General features: G+C 34.2%; 1 protein-coding gene across 2 annotated transcripts in view; it reads left to right on the top strand.

The window, feature by feature from the left end:
• The first annotated feature begins 3,601 nt into the window (after nucleotides 1–3,601).
• LOC149173445 (SUPPRESSOR OF GAMMA RESPONSE 1-like) overlaps nucleotides 3,602–22,648 on the top strand; it is a 67,733-nt gene continuing 48,686 nt past the window's right edge. Inside the window, exons 1-2 of one of the 2 annotated variants that reach the window (XM_089424613.1) lie at nucleotides 3,602–3,772; nucleotides 14,269–14,407. In XM_089424613.1, coding sequence (XP_089280739.1) covers nucleotides 3,765–3,772; nucleotides 14,269–14,407 — 147 coding nt within the window. In that variant the 5' untranslated portion in view covers nucleotides 3,602–3,764. Of the gene's footprint in view, nucleotides 3,773–14,115; nucleotides 14,137–14,268; nucleotides 14,408–22,648 lie in introns of those variants that run through there. The other variant, XM_089424614.1, reaches the window with a different exon arrangement.

Here is a 22,648-nt window from a genome sequence, read left to right as displayed (position 1 = left end):
TCATTAATAATAATAATAATTAGATTAAATAAAGTCATAATCTAATTAATTTGTATGATTTTTTTTAACAACTTAAAATGTATGACGAAGTAAGTGTTTTGATATTTATTATGTATTGATGTTTCTAGACATTTACTATTCATTTAATTTATATGGGTGTTACTAATTTAGTTAAATTTTATGATATTATTGTGAGACATGTACAATGGAATGATGACTATTTAATTTAGGAGTAAGCTAACTTATAGACTAAATACTAAATATCCCTTTTCACCATAATTCACCAAAATTCGACCATACTATTTCAAGATTTTTTGTTATTTAAAATACATTTTTGAATGCATAAATGGGTTCAACAACCTTGAAAATCCCTAGAGCACTATGCAGACTAAACAACTTAAACTCAAGTTTTTAAAAACCTCTCGTCAGATTTTGATTAAAATTAACCAAAAAAGGTCGATGAAAAAGGTCATTTGGGCCATTTCGTTTATAAGTTAGACTACACCTTTAATAAAAGATCATTTCGACCATAAGTTAAACTGCACCTTTAATTTATGACTGCTCTAATAATTTTGTGTTTTTGTAAAGTGACCTTTTTCTCCGTACTTCAATAATTTAACTAAAACTTTACATCTTTATAACAACTTTTCTTAAGCAAAAAATAATTTTAACTATTTTAATGTAATCTTAAAAAATATATTATTTTTGTATATTAAATATTTATTCATAATAATATTTAAAAAACTTACTTAATAAATAATAAAATAAAATATTATAATTATAATTTATATATATATAAAATAATAATAATTTTACCACTTCCAAATTTCATAACCATAAAATAGTCTCTTATCTTAAATCTAAAAATTCGAATCTTTTAATATATTCTATATAACCTCCTAACAAAAATAAATGGAGAAACTAAAATAATGATTTAAAAATGCCTTCGCGAACACTTTGCTTCGTGGAAAAGTTTAGAATATAACTATGAGCATGGTAGTAAATATTATATATTATAATTTACTTTTCATATGTAAAAATGTTATTACAAAACAGAGTCTTAATATATGAATAAGTTTTTTTTTTTCAGAGAAAAAAGCAGAAATGCATTATATTAAGACAATATAAAAGTCATCATAAGATATATAATGGTGGCATATGAAGCCACTTTTAGGATGTTTGAGAAAGCATCAGATGATCAAAACAGTCTCAAAAAGCAGGCAGCATGTGGACATATTCCATCACATTTGAAGCAGTATTAAAACAAGTCTCAAAAAGCAGGCAACATGTACATATTCGGAGTGCCTTATTGAAAGACAACAACATCGATTTTCAAAAAGCAGAAACCATTGAGATGAGACTAAATGGCCAGCTGTTTTGAAATTGAATCATAAATAGCAATGATGCGATGGAGGATGTAAGTATAGGGAACTTTGGAATCACGGAAAATTTTGTGGTTCCTCCATTTCCAGGCACACCATATCATGATGATGATGAGAAGACACTTTGGCTTCCGTTGGTTGCGCCACCAGTCGAAAGCTGCATGGATAGAGACAAAAACAATATGAGGAAAACCAAAAATAATGGCAAGATCATACCAGATTTGTTGAGATGAATTGCATTGGAAGAACATGTGGAGGTTTGATTCTTCGTCAGATTCGCACATCGAACACCTGCTTGGGCCGTGCCAACTTCTCTTCCTTAGGTTGTCCCACGACAGGTTCTTGTTGTAATATACCAGCCACGCAAAGAAGATTATCCTAGGGGGGCATCCCGATTTCCAAAGAGACGAAGGAAAGATAGAGTTGATTAAGAAACAAAATTTTAATATGTAAATCAGTTATTTCAATTTATATCACTTAATTGGGGTGGGAACTAATGATTTCATATTAAGGAGTGCCTTAACAGAGCAACGGATCACCGTCTATCCAAGACCCTATGACTATTTCAAACATCTTTTAAATATGACGACACATTACAATTTGCATTATTTTATAGGTAAAATATTATTGAATTGAGGCTTCTGTGATCCATAATATTTTTAAGAAGAGTTTCAGCGTAAATCACATGTAGAAAACTTTTGTCTTGAGGCTTCTGTGATCCTTCTACATGTGATTTATGCTGAAACTCTTCTTAAAAAGGTAAAATATTACCGTGAAATAAAATTTAAATATATAAATGTATATTTTTTAAATTTAATATTTTTTTTTGGTTTAATTAATAAATTAAATGTTTGTTTGTTTTTTTATTTTATTTTTGGTTACATTCAAAATTTTGTAGAGATTTTTAATAATCACAATGATTAAGAGCATGTGTTTCCTCTTAAGAGCTCACAAACTCAAAACCAAAGGCGGTAGAGTATGTATGCCTTTGTAGACAGATGAGTCAAATGGCTGCGTTGGGTCCCTTGTCCCACAAAAAAGAGAGTCTCATACACCAATTGGTGTTTGGCTTGGGATAACAATAATAATAATAAGTTTAAGTTGTTTAATTTAAATAATTTATAGATTTTTCAGTGTGCATAATCCATTTATACATTCAAAAATTCACTTTAAATTACAAGAAATCACAATCTCCCAAAAAATTATATTACCTAATTCTTTATGGCAAAAAATACCAAATTCTAACAAAAAAAAACCATTTCATCTATTAGTTAAACTACAAATATAACATAAAATTAATATAAATTAATTATTTAATAATAATAAAAATATAAATTAAAAAACACATAAAAACCATTATTAATCTCATAAAACAATATCTTGCATAGCACTCTTCCTTCCCTAACTTTTAAACCTTAAATATTTTAAAAAATCCAAACATAATAAAACTTCATAATTCCCAAAGCATTACATAATGTCACATAACAATTCCCTAAACCCTAAAATTTTTCAAAACCCCAAAAAATCAACAACATACATACACATCTACAATATATATACATATGCTTACATCCCATTACCTTGAAAGTCACCCACTCCAAGTCATATATATATCACAAAATTATTCAAAATTCAATAACACATTGCATAATATCATATATAAAACCCTTTTCAAAACCTAAATGAAAAAACAAAAAAACAGAACCGATATATACATAACTAACAATACAATATATACACACATACTGTGTATATCCACGACATTCCATTGAAACTCTAACCTTCGAATTACATTGAAACTCTAACATTCGCATTCATCGAGATCCCAAAATTGGCCTCACTGAGAAGCCTCCGCTAACGCCCTCATTAAAAACCAAGTTAACTACGATTATATTTTAAATTAACTTAACCCGTAAATTTGTCCGATATAATTAAAATATTTGTATTGTTTTAATCCAAACCAAGTTAGCTACCATTATATTTTAAATTAAAATAATCCGTAATTATGTGTCAACCAATCAAAATATCTATATTATTTTAATCCCCACGTCGCTTTCTGATGTGGTTTATGACTAGATCCCCAAGTCAAGCCGCGCACCCGGGCCTATCCCAAGGCAACAGACCATACTTGGGGACTATGTTCTTACTCCCACGAGCCTCAGGTTCAGTATCCCCGAGCCTACTCAACGGCTATTAAGAAGCTCTTTCCCGCCTTCCGACATCACAATACTTGTCAAAGTGGAAACTCTGAGCAGAGCAAATACTGAGAAGTTTCACTTGCTTTTGCTGCGGGTTTTCAGTAAGGGTTCAACTTGTCCAAATCCCCCATTCCGTGCTTCTGGAGAGCTGGGCGTTCATACCGATTGCAGATTCCAGATCGCAATGGCGAGGTAAGCAAGTGCATTGATTCACATCCATGGATTGTTTAGTGTAGAAATGACTCATTTTGATAGCATTTCGACTGCGTTGTGATTGAATTTGGATCGCATTCATGCAATGTTTGTGCTGTTTTCGAATGTTTCTTGGTCTTCTAAAGGTACAGCGGTTGAATGGTTTCTCGGCCCCTAAAAATGTTGTACTAACTTGTTAATGCTCCCCAAAACTACGAAAGCTGCAAACACCTGAAGTCAAGCCTCTGGGGAAAGGAAGTATCTCAGGGAGAATCCCATTTGCTTCTGATTCCTTCAACATGCCTCGCTGTATTTCTGTGTTAATTGTTGTTGCAGGTTTCTCAATTTATCCTCATTCACTGCATGTCTTGCAATAAATGCTGCTGCATGAGTGGGACATGAGGCCTTCTTGAATTTCAGCTCTAAATTCCTCTTTGAAGTCCTCCTCGATCAATTCTTTCTCAAATCCTTTTAGCCGACTCTGCTGTTCCAACCCTCATTGATGCGACATGTATCCATGTCCCGACGATGCTCCTCGAAATGCAGTGCTTGAGCTTGAACTGCCGTGGGCCGTTCCCTGTAATGGGTATGCCTTCTGTGCGACATCCCTCTCCAATTAGTGGAAACTCTGCGCCGCTGCACCTTCTGCTGCATTCTCTGCCAATGCTGCTGTCGTCTCTGTCACTAGACTGGTTGCTCTGAAACTGCTAATAAGTTCTACCGAGAGCTGGATGCGTAGTTCTCCGATCACTTCATTCTTATGGTATTCTGTTTAGGATTTTGCCCAAATGTTGCCGTGTTAATTATTGTTTGACGCTTCTCAATTTATTCTGAAGCTTTTGCTCATTCACCGCATGTGTTGCAATAATTTCTGTTGCATGCCTAGGACATTAGGCCTTCTTCAACTTCAACTCTGGATTCCTCTTTGAAGTCCTCCTCGATCAATTCTTTCTCAAATCCTTTTAACTGACCCTTCTCTTCCAACCCTCATTGATGCGCCTATCCATGTCCTGTCGATGCTCGTTGAAATGGGGTGCTTGGGCTTGAACTCCCGTCATCTGCTTCCTGTAATGGGTAAGCCTGCTGTGCGAAATCCCTCTCCAATTTGAGGAAACTCTGCGCCGATGCACCCTCTGCTTTTCTGCCAATGCGACTGTCAACTCTGCTACTGCTGCTGTCGACTCTGCCACCAGCCTTGTCTGTTCTAAAACTGCTAATTAATGCCGCGTGAAGCTGGATGCGCAGTTCTCCGATCACATCATTCTCACGTTGCTCTGGCTACGATTTGCCCAAGTGTCGCGAACGATGCAGGAGACGGTGATAAATATCATCTACAAAGTAGAGGAGCTTTTCTTTTTTTCTCTAATATTATATGTGAATGGGTAACTTCTTACAGGGGAATTGGTAACTTCTAAATTCCCTGGGCGAGGTTTAGGTTTAAAGTCCGAGGTTTTCATTATACCTTCAAGGTGAGATCTAGGTTTAAAGTTGGAGGTTGGTTCCAGGTGGTGGTTATTATAATTTTTAAGTTAGTGTTAGTGTTCGAAATTTAGTGTATAAGAGGTAATTTTTAAGTGAGCGTTAGTGTTCTAAATTTAGTCTATAATAGGTAATTTACAGTATAGAAATAAATATGTGGGTTGTCAATAGGCATTAAATGAGTGGCTGTTATATATGCTTATTCTTGGATAACTGGCCTGCTGAAATTTAATGGTGGGTATATCTGTTGGACAACTGGCCTATCAAAAGCCTACCAAAATCTAATGGCGTGCCGAAATTTAATGGTGGGCATATCCGTTGGACAACTGGCATAACTTTTAGGTTATTGTCAGTGTCGGAAATTTAGTGTCTAATAGGTAACTTATGGTGTAGCATCGTTGGAGGTTGTCATTATAACTTTTAGGTTAGTGTCAGTGTTTGAAATTCCGTGTCTAGTGGGTAACTTATGGCGTAGCAAAGTTGGAGGTTGTCATTATAATTTTTATGTTAGTGTCAGTGTTCGAAATTTAGTGTCTAGTGGCTAACTTATGGCGTAGCAAAGTTGGAGGTTGTCATTATAACTTTTATGTTAGTGCCAATTTTCGAAATTCAATGTCTAGTAAGTAACTTATGGCTTAGCAAAGTTGGAGGTTGTCATTATAACTTTTAGGTTAGTTAGTGCCAGTGTTTGATATTCAGTGTCTAATAAGTAACTTACACGTAGCAAAGTTGGAGGTTGTCATTATAACTTTTAGGTTAGTGTCAGTGTTTGAAATTCAGTGTCTAATAGGTAACTTATGGCATAGTAAAAGTGGAGACATCTTTTATCGTGGGGACATTAACCCTTTCATTATAACTTTTAGGTTAGTGTCAGTGTTTGAAATTCAGTGTCTAATAGGTAACTTATGGCATAGTAAAAGTGAAGACATCTTTTATCGTGAGGACATTAACCCTTTTAATCTTATTATAACGGGCTTAACATGTTCCTTTGCAGGAATTGAACATTGGTGGAGGTGAAAACAAATCTTACTCCCAACAACTTGAACTAAAACCCCAAAAAAATATCATAAACTTTGTACCTCGAGGCAAAGGGGGAATCCAATTTATGGATGTGCTTATAATAGAATCATAAACTTTTTAAGTTAGGGACCCTTTGTCCCAAGATCGGGATATCCAATAGAATCCCTCTTGAATATAGATTACTCTAACAAGTTACTATTATTGATTTAGTATAGTTAAAAATTTGTAGATGTGCTTATAATAGAATTATAAACTTTTTAACTTAGAGACCCTTTGTCCCAAGATCTGGGTATCCGATAGAATCTGTCTTGAATATTGATTACTCTAACAAGTTACTACTATTAATTTAGTATAGCTAAAAATAAATGCATTGCAAATACAATTTTTTCCAAAAAAAACAATTCACTGTGGTTAAAAAAAATTGTCTCTACTCCCTCTCTCTTTTTCCTTTTCTAAATGATGTCTATCCTCCGTGACATTTTCAATGTTTTAATCATTCATGATTAAGTTATTTGTTTAAAATTTTATTTTAGCATTTTCAATAATATTCAGGTAATATTAAAAATTGTTATATTGTTTTATCTTTTACCGTAAAAACATTTACCTTTTAACTTTAATAATATTGACGTGAAGACATCTACCTTTTTAACTTTAACCATATTTACATAATGTGAGAAATCATTATACTGTTTTATTATTTATAATAAAGACATCTACTTTTTTTAACTTTATTACAGCTGATTAACATATTTCTTTATAAAATTTAAACACTAATAAAAACAAAAACCAATCTTCAAACCATTTGAAAAACCAAAACCAATCTTACTCCCAACAATTTGGGAAACCAATCTTACTCCCAACAATTTGAATTAGAACCCGGAAGAAAAATCATAAGCTTTGTACCCGTGGGAAAGCGGTCCATCCTATTTATGAATGTGCTTATAACAGAATCATAAGCTTTGTACATTAGGGAAAGCGGTTCATCCTATTTATGAATGTGCTTATAACAGAATCATAAGCTTTTTAATTGTTATAAGCATATCCATAAAATTCATATAGATTGCTCTATCAAATTACTGTTGTAACATATTTAAAAACAAATCCACTCTGAATACAGATTTTTCCGACCCGACACAATTTTCTATGATTTATTATTTTTTTAATGATATATATACTTCGTGATAATTTTTTGATATTATGATATTTGTTTATTTTTAAGTTGCTCCGAAACAGATATTGATAAGGGTTTGAAATGGATACAACAAATTTTTAAAAAATTAGATACGATATGGTAAGAAAACGGTGTATATATATTTTATATAATTGTTTATCTTTTAGAATTTGGAATTTGAACTTAATATAAACAAATTATCATCATCAATTTTAGTATAGACATTATCATCATCAATAGCGTTTATTATAACATTTAACATATTATTATCATTATTAGTAATGTAATCAGAAATGCTACAATTTTTGTGCTTTCAGGTCCAATTACTTCAAAAAAATGTGTTATGCATGGTAGATGGTATCTATCTTTTTTGCATGACAATTAAAAAGCCCATGGGATCATTGGGATATTCTGTCAAGATCTATTTGAACATTTCAATTTTTCTCAATGTCAGCTTGGTCTCTTGACTATATACAGGCAAAAAATTGACTAGAGAAGATTTGTTATATTATAGGGATTTACGAAATCAAGAACAAAATCAATAACAATTAACAAAACCTTAACCAAACTGAAAATATCGCTCAAATAAATCTCTTTATGAAACATTAATCAAACCCTTCTGTTTGTACTTTTGAACATCTATCTTCTTCTGTTTGTATAAATTTTTGAACAAATTTTCATGCGTTTTAACATTTGAAGGGCCATTACAATTATGATTTAAATCTGGAAACAGATCCAAAAAAAATTAAAAACCCTCGGAAACGTATCCAATTCCAAATCTGAAATTTCGGATTTTTTGAAACGACACAAAAACGTTTTTACGAGGTTTCTGACAAAAATAATGTCCGAAACGAAAACGGGATCCACATTTCCGACAATTTCTTCAGACCTTTCCGGTATCTTAAGTTTATTTGGGTTTTACTCCCATTTAGCCATTTTAAAAACAAATCATTATATTGTTTTGAGAAAATAAATCATTATACTCTTTTGACAATTTTTTATTTATATATATTAAATTTTTTATAAATATGAATTTTTAATTATATTTAGTCTTACTTATTATTTCTTTTAATTTTCATTACTTTTTAGTAGAGAGGATTCCATTCTTTTTACCAACAACCTAAACTAACACACTTTGAATTTATGTTTTTATTTTACTTCCGCTAATCTTTAATATTTTTTTAAAAATTAACTATTTATATATTATATCAGTTTTTTTGGATTTTTTTCCTTTTCAGAATTTAATTTTATTAATGAAATAAAATTTTATTTTTTTTAGTTTGTTGTTTTTTTCATTCAAATATTTTTATTTTGTTTCTTATTATTTTTAATGTGTTTTTTCAAATTAACTATTTCTATATTACATCTGTACAATAAGAAATATCTGTATAATAAGAAATACTAGTCCAGTCTGTAAGCTGTTCCTCGAAGGAAAAATGTTATGCATTGTTTACTGCTTTGTCTTTCCTTCATTGGGAAATTAGTTACATGTTGCAAACTGGAAATTAAAGCCTTAAATTTAGACGTGGACCCATAAGACCTGGATCATAACTGCTTTGAAAGATAGGCAGAGAGCTAGCTATCCAAGCCCCGTCCCTTTATTATCAACCCTGCCCACATTGTGATTAAACCATGGAATGGGAGGGCTGGTGTCGGATGAAGCGATTATGGCTTGACTCCCTGCTTTTGTCATCTCCATACATGTCACTTATCCATCACCTTCCCACATGGTTGCTTAATGTTGTCATCTGTTTTCCTCGCTAGCTAACCCTTGTAAAGATAGATAGAGAGCTAGCTATCCAAGCCGTGCAATAGAAGTCCTGCCCACGTCAAATTGTGTTTAAACCATGGAATGGGAGGGCTGGTGTAGGATGAAGCGATTATGGCTTCAGTCCCTGCTTTTGTCACCTCCATACGTAGCTTACCACATGGTTGGGTAATGTCCCATTTGTTTATTTTACTTTTGCTAATCTTTAATATTTTTTTAAAAATTAACTATTTATATATTATATCAGTTTTTTTGGATTTTTTTCCTTTTCAGAATTTACTTTTATTAATGAAATAAAATTTTATTTTTTTTAGTTTGTTGTTTTTTTTTCATTCAAATATTTTTATTTTGTTTCTTATTATTTTTAATGTGTTTTTTCAAATTAACTATTTCTATATTACATCTGTACAATAAGAAATATCTGTATAATAAGAAATACTAGTCCAGTCTGTAAGCTGTTCCTCGAAGGAAAAATGTTATGCATTGTTTACTGCTTTGTCTTTCCTTCATTGGGAAATTAGTTACATGCTGCAAACTGGAAATTAAAGCCTTAAATTTAGACGTGGACCCATAAGACCTGGATCATAACTGCTTTGAAAGATAGGCAGAGAGCTAGCTATCCAAGCCCCGTCCCTTTATTATCAACCCTGCCCACATTGTGATTAAACCATGGAATGGGAGGGCTGGTGTCGGATGAAGGATTATGGCTTGACTCCCTGCTTTTGTCATCTCCATACATGTCACTTATCCATCACCTTCCCACATGGTTGCTTAATGTTGTCATCTGTTTTCCTCGCTAGCTAACCCTTGTAAAGATAGACAGAGAGCTAGCTATCCAAGCCGTGCAATAGAAGTCCTGCCCACGTCAAATTGTGTTTAAACCATGGAATGGGAGGGCTGGTGTAGGATGAAGGGATTATGGCTTCAGTCCCTGCTTTTGTCACCTCCATACGTAGCTTACCACATGGTTGGGTAATGTCCCATTTGTTTTTCTTGTTAGCTAACGCTCTCACAATACATTTGGGATGTCTGGAGACCAGGTGTCTAATGACATTTATTTCCGGCTCACTAAACTTCTAGATAAATCTATGTCCGTTTTATTCATCGTACACAATGTTATTAGAACCGAATTGGTGATCGAACTCATAAATCTTGTGGAGTTCTACACAATGTTATTAGAACCCAATTGGTGATCGAACTCATAAATCTTGTGGAGCAGAATTCGTTGCAACTAGAAAAAAAAATAAAAAAAAAAATGGACTAAAAACACATAATATTTAAATTAAAAAAAAGATTTATACATGTGCATCTATATGAATCCAAACCATTTATACTCAAATAAGTAAAAGTTCTCATTTATAGCATGTAAGAGTGTATATAACCAAAATAGTATTGAGTGTAATCCATCCCTAAACCGAAAATGCATCAACAAATACATCATGCTACAACAAATACCTACATATCATCAAAATCAATGCCTATATTGAGATCTTCCTCATTAATATAACTCTTTAAGCATTAAAATAAGATAGAAAAAACTTAGCATTTAAAGTCAAGATTTTGTTTGAGTGATGGGTACATTTTTAGTAGTCATGATAGAGGAGTTCGACAACCAATGCCACTAACGTCAAAGTACATAGAGGGATTGATGCTCTTTATTAAATACTAGTTTCTTACCCTAGTACACGACAAAATCCAATGGAAACGTTGCAATCCCTGCCATCTTGAAATCCTGAAAAACTGTTAAAAGTCTGTTGGATTTTGAGTGAAATCTCAAATTCTACTTTCTCCATATGAGAAATCCAATGAGGTTGGAACCACTCTCAAACATTCTGAGTGATTTCATGGTAATGTTAAAAATTTAAGTAAAAAGATGGAAATGAAAAATTAAAGAGAATGCCACTTTTAAACATTAACATGAATTGCATAGGACCATAGACTTGAATATTAAGGTGAGAACCATAGAAAGTACAATCTACATGGAACCGTCCTAAACTAGCAGGTTGGGTTCCAACCGGCTTATTCTGGTTGGAGGGTCTGGTTCAGACCGATTTTGGGCCAAAAAAACAGCCAGATTGACTGGTTCCACGGGTACCGGTCCAGTTCAAATAACATTGGTCCACAAGGCTTTAAGGTAAATTTGAACCTCAAACCACAAGCTTTACAAAAACGAGACTTCAAATCAGAGAGATTGCTAATATTTATTTACATTTATTTATATTTACCTTTTTTCCTCTTATTTTCTATTTATATTCCAAAAGCAGGTTGAGCCAGACTAGGAGGTGGCACTCCCCACCACTCCCCCAGGTTCCAAATAGCAGGTCACCTCTTCTATATAGAGAGACGTCCCTCCAGCGAGATACAGTTCTTCCAGCCAACCCTTTATTTAGAGATAAATTAGGCCTGGGATAGTAAGAGCAGCATATTCAGCTTCAGAAAAGGACAACACTCTTTTTCCTCCTTTTGATGACGTGCACTTGTACAACACTCCTTTTCTTCCTTTTGATGAAATGCACTTGGAGCATCGAGGCTCTTTTATCTGTTCCCTCTTTGGCGGCATTGTAATCCTCTTTGCCTGGGTGCAGAGCTTATATTTTATAGATCAGTTTTGCTTTTCGATTTTATGACAATGGCATTCTTACTTCCACTCCATTTTATCACTTATGCACTGAGCAACTTATCTTATGTTTCAAGTTTATTTTATTATAAATAAAATTTTAAATTAATTTTTGATGGATTGTTCTGGTTGGATTAATTAAAAAAACTGACTCGGGTATGGACTCCTCGTCCATTATAATATCTTTACTAGATTCATAGGTGTTTAAAAAATCCATTTTTAAATTTAACTTCACGCTGGATTGTTTCTGGTTGTATTAATTAAAAAGCTCACTTGGGTATGGACTCCTCGTCCTCGTTCATAGGTGTTTCTAAAATCTATCTTATATCCCATTCCAAATGGGATAGGGATGATTCAAAATTTTCAGTTTTCCAACATTGGTTCTTTCTTTACCTTAAAGTAGATCCCTATAAATTGGTGATAGAAATATGTAAAAATAATATATCTAAAATAAAATCTTTGCCGGGATTTATTCATGTACTTGTAAATTCTTCTCCTTCTGGGATTTGTTCATGTAATTGAAAGTCAGTTTTTGATGTTTCTTAAATTTCTCATTGGTCCATTCCTCATGTTTATCCGGAAATGGAGTTCTTGGCGCATAGACAGGAGTAACAACTTCCTCGCCCATGTTGGAGTTTCCTCGCTAGATCCAATAGCTTCTCTTGCTATATTGATCTTGGCTACTACTTCTTCCCATTTTGTATGTCATCTCACTAGTTGCAAGATCTTGAGGTCCCAAGGTCTACTTGGCGAATGAATGCGAGTGTTTTTTCTGATTGTGTGGTGGTTTTCTTGCTAGATACAAAAATCTGTATTTCTGGTTGACATCTGTGATTATTCCCATAGAGAGCTAGAAACCTTCGCAACTTGCTCCTTTTTCGTGTTTCAATATTGATGACTCCTTCAATGGCAAAGGTGCTTTTTTTATTAATAGTAATGGTATTGTTAACATCCAGGTTCTCCTCCTTGGGTGCTTGTGTTTGCACAACGTGGTATTGCTCAGTGGCACTCTGCCACTTGGTAGGTCTTCGATTGCCCCGCTTTTGGGCATGAAGCCTTTTGGACTTTTGGTTAGCGTAGAGGGTTGTCACATGCCTTACTTTGAAACATGATCTACACTAGGCAGTTTGCTCGTAATCGAGATTTTGTATCCAGAGATAATATTTAGCTTTTGGGCTGGGTCTCTTGCAATTCGACTTCAGAAAGTCTTTATCTACGCAGACCTTTGAAAAAGTGGGGATAGGCCTCTTCACTATTACACGGTGGTGAAAAGGAAACCTAACAGGGTGTTGAAAGTTAAACTTAATTAATCCATCCTTGTTTGTTCTTAATGATTCAAACATTAAAAGTTAAGAACCCACGACAATGGTGAAAGGAAGTGATTCTGCTGTGGGGTTGAAAATAGGGTACCGAATTTTATCTTCTTAATTTTTACATTTAACTTTTTATATTAAAAGAGTTGAGATTGTTAATTTTACAATTTAAAATAAATTTATTTCATATTTATTTATTTGGTACGGTTAGTCTTCATCCACATGTATTCAAATCTCATGAGAAATGATCATGTCAACACTGTTAGTTGACAAACCTGTGAATAAAAAACCCACATAATTCCTTTTGCTTTTCTAATTTTTTTTATTCACATTGCCGTATTTTGTTATTTCTAATCTCACTTCAAAAATATGTTGGGTATTTAAAGTTAAACCCAAAATTCTATATTTTTAATTAGATTTTTTTCGAAATTTTAATTAGTTTTTTGGTAAATGATTTTTACAAATGCTTATTTCAAGTCCATCAATGTAACTGTCGGAGTACATTATTTTTTGTGAATCATCTTTGTTTTTCTGTTTTACAAAGGTATGTAATCATTACACATCCCGCTTCAATGAGAGCATTAAACAAAGGCATGTAATCATTACACATCCGGAGCATTAAACAAAGGCATGTAATCATTACATATCCGCTTCTATGAGCATTACACGTTTATTTGAACACCTTTGTGGTGGCTAAATGCCAAGTGAGATTGGAATTTGGTCATTCGCCACCATTTTGATTTGGTTTCTAAAACTCGGTCGGGATGTTTGTTGGGTAAAACTCCCACAACCTTCCATGTCTACTGAGACATGAGAGTTTTGTCTGCAATACAATGAAAATTAAAATTCCACTTGAGGACCTATATAGTTGCTTATGAGTTTGGCATAAAACAATCTTCAACGTCTCTGTGATGGTAAAATATCCAGCTTAAAACTGATTTCTAGGAGTTGGCTTCCAATAATTTATGGCGACCAAGTTTGCATACAAATTGCTTGGTATATTTAAATGCTGTTTCCGTATTTGTTTGAATGCGTAGCCAATGTAACTCGTTTTCAAAATTTGCACTTGTTTATGTTCTATTATGCTTCATAAAAGGGAGTCTAACAATCCCTTTTTTGTGAATGCAGACCATGGATTACTGATGGTAGGAGAATCGCAATGAAAATAAGAAATCCGACGCAACTTCTCGAAAACGACAACGAGAACGGGAGAAATGATGTCAGGATAGCTTGCCCCAATTGCGATTATGAAATTGACAATAGCCATGTACTACACTGAGCACTCTACTTGCTGATGGCAATGGTTTTTGAATAACGATGCTTGTTCATCATTGACGTTATTTTCCTTATTTCAATCATTTGATGAAATAGCTTTACGAATAGGTCCCTTAACTAGCTTGAGTACGAGTCTATCTTGTCAACAGTAAATTATCTATTTTGTGATGTATGGTGTAGAATCGAAATTTAGAATACCCAGGTAAGGGGATTAATCAACTGTTGTGCTTTTGATAGAGTAAAAGGGCATTGCTTGATCTTTTAAATATGGCTAATTATTGACAAAATAAACTTCAATGCCATAAAATGACAGTATAACTAGCTTCAGTCATTCACACACATATTCTTACATGGAGTGCAAGTAAACAACTCCAATTCTATACATTTAGTGACATAATAGATCACAAATACTAGTTTCAAACCATTCATCTCGTTCTTGAATCGTCAGTTTTGCCAAATTGATTAAATAAATCGCAATTTGAAACTTGTTGGGTGAGGTCGCTTTGCAACAAGGATATAAGCTTTTAGTGCTAGTTTGACTATGAAATTCCACCAGAGGTATATGTGGCTATTTGAGATTATTATTAGTTTGATATAACCTCTTTATTTGGGCTCACGGATAACGATGAGGGTTGCAAATTTAACTGCTCGTATTTCTCTTTCAACATTGAGGAAAATGTAAGTGGCATGCAGATTTTGCAAATGTTTTGATTCACCTCAACGCTATTGCCTATCTCAATTTGCTCGTTTCAGTAGTTTTAAATATTTATATTATAACTATTCAAATTTTAATGGAGAGTATTTTTAACTGATAACGATGAGGGTTGCAAATTTAACTGCTCGTATTTCTCTTTCAACATTGAGGAAAATGTAAGTGGCATGCAGATTTTGCAAATGTTTTGGTTCACCCCAACTCTATTGCCTATCTCAACTTGCTCGTTTCAATAGTTTTAAATATCTATATTATAACTATTCAAATTTTAATGGAGAATATTTTTAACTTAAGCGGAAAACTACAAATTTCAATTTCCATCCCGTATAAATGGCCTATCTAATGCAATATTCTAAGTTCATTTAGAGTTGCTTAGGGAGATGAATTATGTTCTTTAGTTCCAATACCGAATCTTGCATCTTTTTCTCTTAGAAAAGGGATTTTCTTATAATATATACAACAATGATCCTCTCTATCCTTGGAAATATCTGCTTATGCCTAAGAGTAAGATTGGATTTCCGACCTATAGTAACCATAGTGTTGTACATAGAATATTCATCATGACTGTCCATACAAAAAACAACCATGTTCAAACTACCACCACGCATAGAGTGCTTAGCTACCCAACTTTTAGAGAACTCAGTGAACTACAAAAGATGTACATCAAAATTTCCACGCTCAAGATAGCAAAATTGAGAGTTGTTTGTAGACCAATTAGATAATCGAGACATCTTATTGGTTGTGATGATAGTGTTTTGCCATTGGGCAACTTGGAGGTTCCTCATCCTCCAATAAGCTCTGAATTGAGGTCTCAACTTCGATTAGATCTTCGAAATTTTATCTTATCATAACCGACTTGGGCTAGGATGGTTATCATATTGAGCTCGTAAAGCTTCTAGGGGAGGATATTTTTTGTGGTTGAATTTGGTCTAGATGTTCCCATGGGATCACTTATGGTAGGTTAGTCTTGTTTGAAATAATAATTTTTTTTGATACATAGCACCAGTTGACTTTGGATAGAATTGTAATTATAATTTTTTTTAAAACACCAGGAAATTGATAACTTGTTACAGTACTTTGGACCAGGCCCAGGATTAAACCAATTGCTTGCCACTACAACCCAAGAGTATATCCAAATATTTGCAACAAATATGTCGATAACTTATGATTTAGCAAGGGTCGAAACATTTGAAGACACATCCACAAGGGGGGTCCCACTTTTAGGTGCATCTACCTCTCTAGTATTATCACAATGGGTCAAATGTCTCATTAGGGATTTGAACCTAGTTGTGGAGAGTGCTAGAACTAACTCCCAACAATTTGAGCTATTACAATATTGTAATTATAAGTCCCCAAAAGAGACATTTGTCTATTAAGGTATCTTGTTTGAATTACATTCGAAATACTTCCTTTGAGAAGAGGATTTTGTTTGATTATAAGTTTAGCTGGTGCATTGATAATGTAATTTGATCTCTAAATTTTACTCTAAAGCCTTGGATCCTCTAACATCTTTTAATACAACTTAGCCTCAAAAAATTTGTTTGCCACATCTTTTAGCACCCTTTAGGTGTTGTGACTTTTCAATAGTTTCCATCATTCCTTGCCATAGAAAGTTACCTCAAATTTGTCTATATTGAATGGGACACATCCCCACTTTTAAAACCCATCTTTCTATTGTTTCGACATATGGGGATTTTGGAACTTTTAAACATTTCAGAATGCTTAAGGACTTCGTTGGGTGCATGAGGACTTTTAGGTGAAGTTCTAGGAAAAATTTAGGAAATTTTTAAGAGATCATCTGCATGCCCCTCATGTTTTAGCTCCATGTTATTGAGTGGATGAAACCTCTTTAAACAATATTGCTCAAGGTTAGCTGCAATCGTGTTACTATTTTGTGCAATATAATAATGGTGTTACTTAGACATTGTGGTAGAAAATTTTGCAAGTTTCATCCCATCCTAAAGAAGTGTGTACAATTTGCTTGACTTTTTTTAGTTATCTTTATTGATGGAGATATCAATCAAAATTTGCTTTGAATGGTTTGATTGGGAGGAATAAGGCTAGGAGTGATTGGAGTCATGGACCATAAGCTTTTGATGGTTTCTCGTGGAATTAGGATGGAATGTTTAATCAATGTTTGGTTTATCACATTTGCAAATCTCAACCTTGATTTGATTCTCACCTCGAAGTGTAACCTTTTGAGACTTGTCATTGGTGATTATATAAGTGTAGGTTGCAATTTGTTTTATATTTTTGGTTTTATATATGTATATAATTCTTTTCCAAGGAAAAACTTGTGGGGAAACCTAAGGGACGCTTCCCCACATTCATTGATGACATCCATAATAAACTTGTTGACATAGACTAGTGGACCTAACTGAGGGGATTTGAATTGAGCACTTGTTGGCTTGAAACTAGTGAAATGCTTGGCAACATTGGTCACAGTTGATTGAGTTGACCCCTTGGGCATTTTTTGTTTATATATATATATATAGATAGATATTATTGTTGTCTCCTGAAAAAATTGAGGATGTGATTTAATTAATCCAAATCCTTGTCCCCTTGTACCCTTGTTTTGTTATTTTGAAACTTTATTCTAATTCTGTCCATTTTAGCAAGAGTTGAAGTTGGATCTATGATGATAAGGCTTTTGTAGATTAGATGAGATAAGATAATTTCATTAATGACCATGAATAACCCAAAAAAATAGGTCAATGGCAGTAAAAGAAACAACTAATATTAACAAACCATGGAAGTCCCAAAGGTACTCTTGATAAAAGAATAAAAATGTTAGAAAGAAGGTAATGTAAATATAAAAAAGATAAGGGATTGGGTGCGCTATTAAGGCACTCTTAGATCTTAAGTTACCGATTCAATTCCTCACCCTATTCAGGTGTTATTCTTGGACATGACCATGATGTAGCCTCAGCGATGCCAAATTTACAAAAAATAAAGGTGTTGATAAGAATTTAGTAAAAGTTAGGGTGCTAAACAAGTATTAGTCGATTTTTCCACATTAAAAGTTGGTTCCCCTTTATAGTCTTGTGGAAACAAGTTTATTGGCAATTGAAGTGGAGGATGTGGATGGTTTCATTGATATGGTATTTCGTGTGTCTAAAGTTGGGGTGTTTGAATGATACTTGTTCCTAGTAAGCATTGAGATAGGTAGGAAGGAGGAATAACCCAAAAAAATAGGTCAATGGGACTAAAAAACAACTTGTAATAACAAACAATGGAAGTGCAGGAATTGCCCCCCCTCCCCCAAGGATCCAAAGGCATATCCGCGTCTCGTACGGATCCGCCACCAATCCTTCAGCAGAACTGCGGATTGGAGAATCAGATTTGCCATTCCTCCTTTTTTTGGCGGTTCCTGCAAAATTGGATTCGTGGGGGCCTCGATCCGTGGTTCCTATTTCCCAATTTGCGGATTTGGAAAGGATCGGATGCGGATTTGTGGAGGTTCGGGCGTGTATCCATCGCGGATCACGAGCAGATCCGAGAGAAGGTGGACGGTTCCGCGAGGCTTTTTTTGTTTTTTGTTTTGGTTTTGGAAATTTTGAACTGTTTTGTAAGGAACTACACTTTCTGAATACTCCCAAGGTGCCCTCCCTAGACGCTTCCTAGATGCTCCCTAATGGTAATGTTAAATTCTTAAAGTAAAAGTGACATTTTCCTTTATCTTTCATTTCCATCCTTTTACTTAAATTTTTAACATTACCATGAAATGGCTCAGGATGTTTGAGACTGGTTCCAACTTCATCAGATTTCATATGGAGAAAATAGAATTTCATATCCCATTGAAAATTCAACAGACTTAACAGTTTTTAGGATCAATGGGATTTCATTGGATTATATCATGTATGAGGGCATTTGATTGGCATTTAATCAAGAGCAACAAGCCCTATATGTACCCCAGTGTTGGTGTTATTGATTGCTGAACTCCATTGTCATGGCCTTAACAATTATGTACCCTTCACTCAAGTCAAAATCATTGATCAGGCATGTTAAGCTTTCTCTACCATATTATAAGGCTTGGATTAAAATTAGGCAATGTTAACTAAAATCCCTATAGAATTGAAGTAGAGGCAAAGGCTAGACAAGAGAAGAGGAATCTAGATTATAGATGGTTGATGCTAGAATAATTAATCATTCATGTACAATGGATGCCATATCTATCTTGATTTATGTTGAAATATGCACGTTTTCATGTCTTCTACAACTAATTTGGTATTTTGGATTTTTTTTTTAATATAAATGCAAATATATATATATATATAGAGTAGACTCTTCTAAGATGCTCCGCTTCCTAGATTTTTGGAAAATGACGCTTCTGCGTCCCCGCTTCCAAAAAATGTCCCCATTTCATCTTTGCTTTGTGCAACATTGGCTAAGGGTACTCTTAATGAAAGAATAAAAATGTTAGCAAGTAAGAAGGTAAAGTAAATATAAAAAAGATAAGGGACTTTGTCATTAAGTATGATGTAGAAGTGTAGGATGAATGCTCACTCCCTTTGCTTTGATAGGCACCTCTATTGTTGGCTTAATCATTGTGAGATTTGAGAAGGTCTAGCTAGGTGATCCTAAGAAGAAACCATATGCAATAAATAGAAATTCTTTAAACATGTGATGTCATTGAGAAGAATCTAGTAATAGAAGTTAGGGTGCTAGACAAGTATTGGTCGTTTGTTCCACATTGATTGTTGGTTCCACTCTATAGTGTTGTGGAAGCAAATTTGTTGGCAATTGAAGTGGAGGATTTGGATGGTTTCACTAATATGGTATTGTGTGTGTCTAAAGTCAGGGTGTTTGAATGATACTTGTTCCTAGTAAGCATTGAGATCAGTAGGAAGGAGGAAATCTACAAAATGGGATTGGGCTAGCTGGACTATGTGATATGTATTGTTTGTGTGTAAGCACCTAATACCCCCAATATTTGAGGGAATGCTTTGTTTCTTAATTTTGTTGAGGAGTTTCAATGCAAGTTGAATAACACAATTTTCCTTTGATGTGAGTTCCATCTTTACCTTCAAAAGTTTAGCAATCCTTTCTATAATTTTGGTTTTAGGGTGTCTTTTGTTTGGACTTGTTTTTAGACTTGTAGATTTTCCTCACCTTTTGATCTTGGGCTTGATTGTGCTTTTGCACTAGTCATTTTTGGATCAAGTATTATGATGATGAAAAACCTCCCTTTTGGACCGTTAGATGTGTTAAATATTAAATGGCTTTGTTACTGTATCATTTACATTTTTGGGATTGTGTGGATGGTTGGATGGGTTGTTTGTGCCTTTGGTCGCCAAGGTGGTGGATTTCCAATGTTTGCCATTGATATCTTGTAATAGTTTGGGTCAAATGTCATGATGATGAAAATTGAAGTCATAATGGCTTCTTTGCTCTCTTGGTCCCAAAGTTTTGCACTCATTGCATTTTATAAAGTTTTGGGCTTGTTGATGGTTGGAGGTTTTGTTTGTTCCTTTTCTCCCCAAGGTGACATATGTCTAATCTCTACCACTATTGTATCCCATAATATTTCATGTCCATAAATGCTTTGAGGAGCCTTGCTAAATATTCAAATGCATAGAAAGGTATGTTTGTCTGAGAAGCTGCATCCTTTTGAAAGAACAAACTTGAAGGTACCATGAATGAAAGAACATTAGCTAGATGGCACTGACTCAACAAAGGAGATGGTCTCAATAGGACATGTGGCAATCCTAAAAGATGCCACATCATTATGATGGTGTCAACATGGATAATGGGGTAGGGATGTGGACCAGTTAGGTATTTATGCATGACCATATTACATCCACAAGTTACAAGTGAGGGAATAAGTGGCAACTTCATGTTAAGCCATATGATAGGAGGATTGAGCTTGACATGTTAACACTCTCAAGGTTTTCATGAAAGTTTCTAGGTGTAAGAACCCATCCCCCATGGGAATTTAAATTGCATTGTGCAATCTTTTGAGTTCATGGATTGTTGGACTTGGAAATGATGTCTTTACTTAACTTTATTTTGGAGGTTAGTTGTTTGATCAAGTTGCATTACGTAAATTTTCAAGGTTTTGGATTGTTGGGTAATTGAATGTTAGAACCTAAATTCTTCTTTTGGTTGGGTCATTTAACTTTGCAACTTGAACTCATCCTTTTGGATGACATATGTTTGCTTGAGTTCATGGATTGTTGGAGTGGGAAAGGGTGCCTTTACTTACCTGTATTCTAAAAGTTAGATGTTTGATCAAGGGTGCATTACATAAATATTCAAAGTTTTGGATTGTTGGGTAATTGAACTTTAGGACCTCAACTCTCCTTTTAGATGCCATATGAATGACATGTTAATGTCCTCAAGCTTTTCATGAAAATTTCTAGGTGTTGGAGTGCACACCCCATGGGAATTCAAATTCCATTGCATAATCTTTTGAGTTCATGGATTTTTAGAGTTGGAAAGGGTGCCTTTACTTGCCTCTATTCCAAAGGTTAGCTGTTTGATTAATGTGCATTACATAAAACTTCAAGGTTTTGTATTGTTGGATAATTGAACTTTAGGACCTAAACTCTCCTTTTGGATGCCATATGCTTGCTTAAGCTACAATTGATAAAAATTTTAGATCCACAAGGCATTGTTTGTGTTCACAATACTTTAGGGATGCTTATGAAACATTCGAATGCACAAAGGGGCTAGCAAATTTGAGCAAGTGGTACCAAATTGAAAGCACAAATTTGAAAGTGTTGTGTGTGCATGAATACCAAGTAGGTTGTACCAAATTGAAAGGACAAATTTGAAAGTATTGTGTGTGCATAGACAACAAGTAGATGACATTGGCTTGATAGAGGAGATGATATTAGTATAACATGTGGTAGTCTCAAAATGTGTCACATACTATGTTGATGTCGAGATAGACCAACAATGTTGACGTGAGATTCCATGGCATCAATAGGGTACAAGTGAAGGGGACAAGCGGAAGCTTTAGGTTATGCCATTTGGCAATAAGATTGAGCTCGACAAAGGGAGTTCTTAAGGTTTTTGTAAAATTTATGTGTTGGGACTTTAGACCTTCTATCCACAATTTTGTCAGTAGTCTGAAGAAGCAGTGTACAATTTTTTTCAAGAATCAAAGTCATTAGCCAGCATAAATATATTGTCAGGCAAGGAGGTAACTCCTCAAAATGAATTGTGTTTTTGCATTAAGGTTGATCATAGATATATACATGGAGGGAGAGACTCTTGGGCTTCATCACCCAATGTCTCTTCATATTCCAATCCTCCGTATTTTCTATTTACACTATTTTACATGGATTTACCTAATCCCAAAAATTAGGTGTCAACATTCCCTCCTTAATTTGAAGGGATGTTGGTGAGTCCAAGCATAGTTTTGAATCTTTCAAACTTTTTTCTTCTAGGTGCTTTGGTGAAGATGTCTGCAATATGCTCATTTGTGGAACAATGGCGTAGGTGAATTGTCTTGGCCTCAACATGATGTTGAATCAGATGGTATTTTGTATTGATATGCTTTGTTCGATCATGGAA

The sequence above is a fragment of the Pinus tabuliformis genome, chromosome 4_2 (genome assembly GCF_031772625.1).
Source record: "Pinus tabuliformis cultivar Carrire ecotype Pingquan chromosome 4_2, CPIR1, whole genome shotgun sequence".
NCBI lineage: Eukaryota > Viridiplantae > Streptophyta > Pinopsida > Pinales > Pinaceae > Pinus > Pinus tabuliformis.
This window is presented reverse-complemented; position numbering and strand designations above follow the sequence as displayed.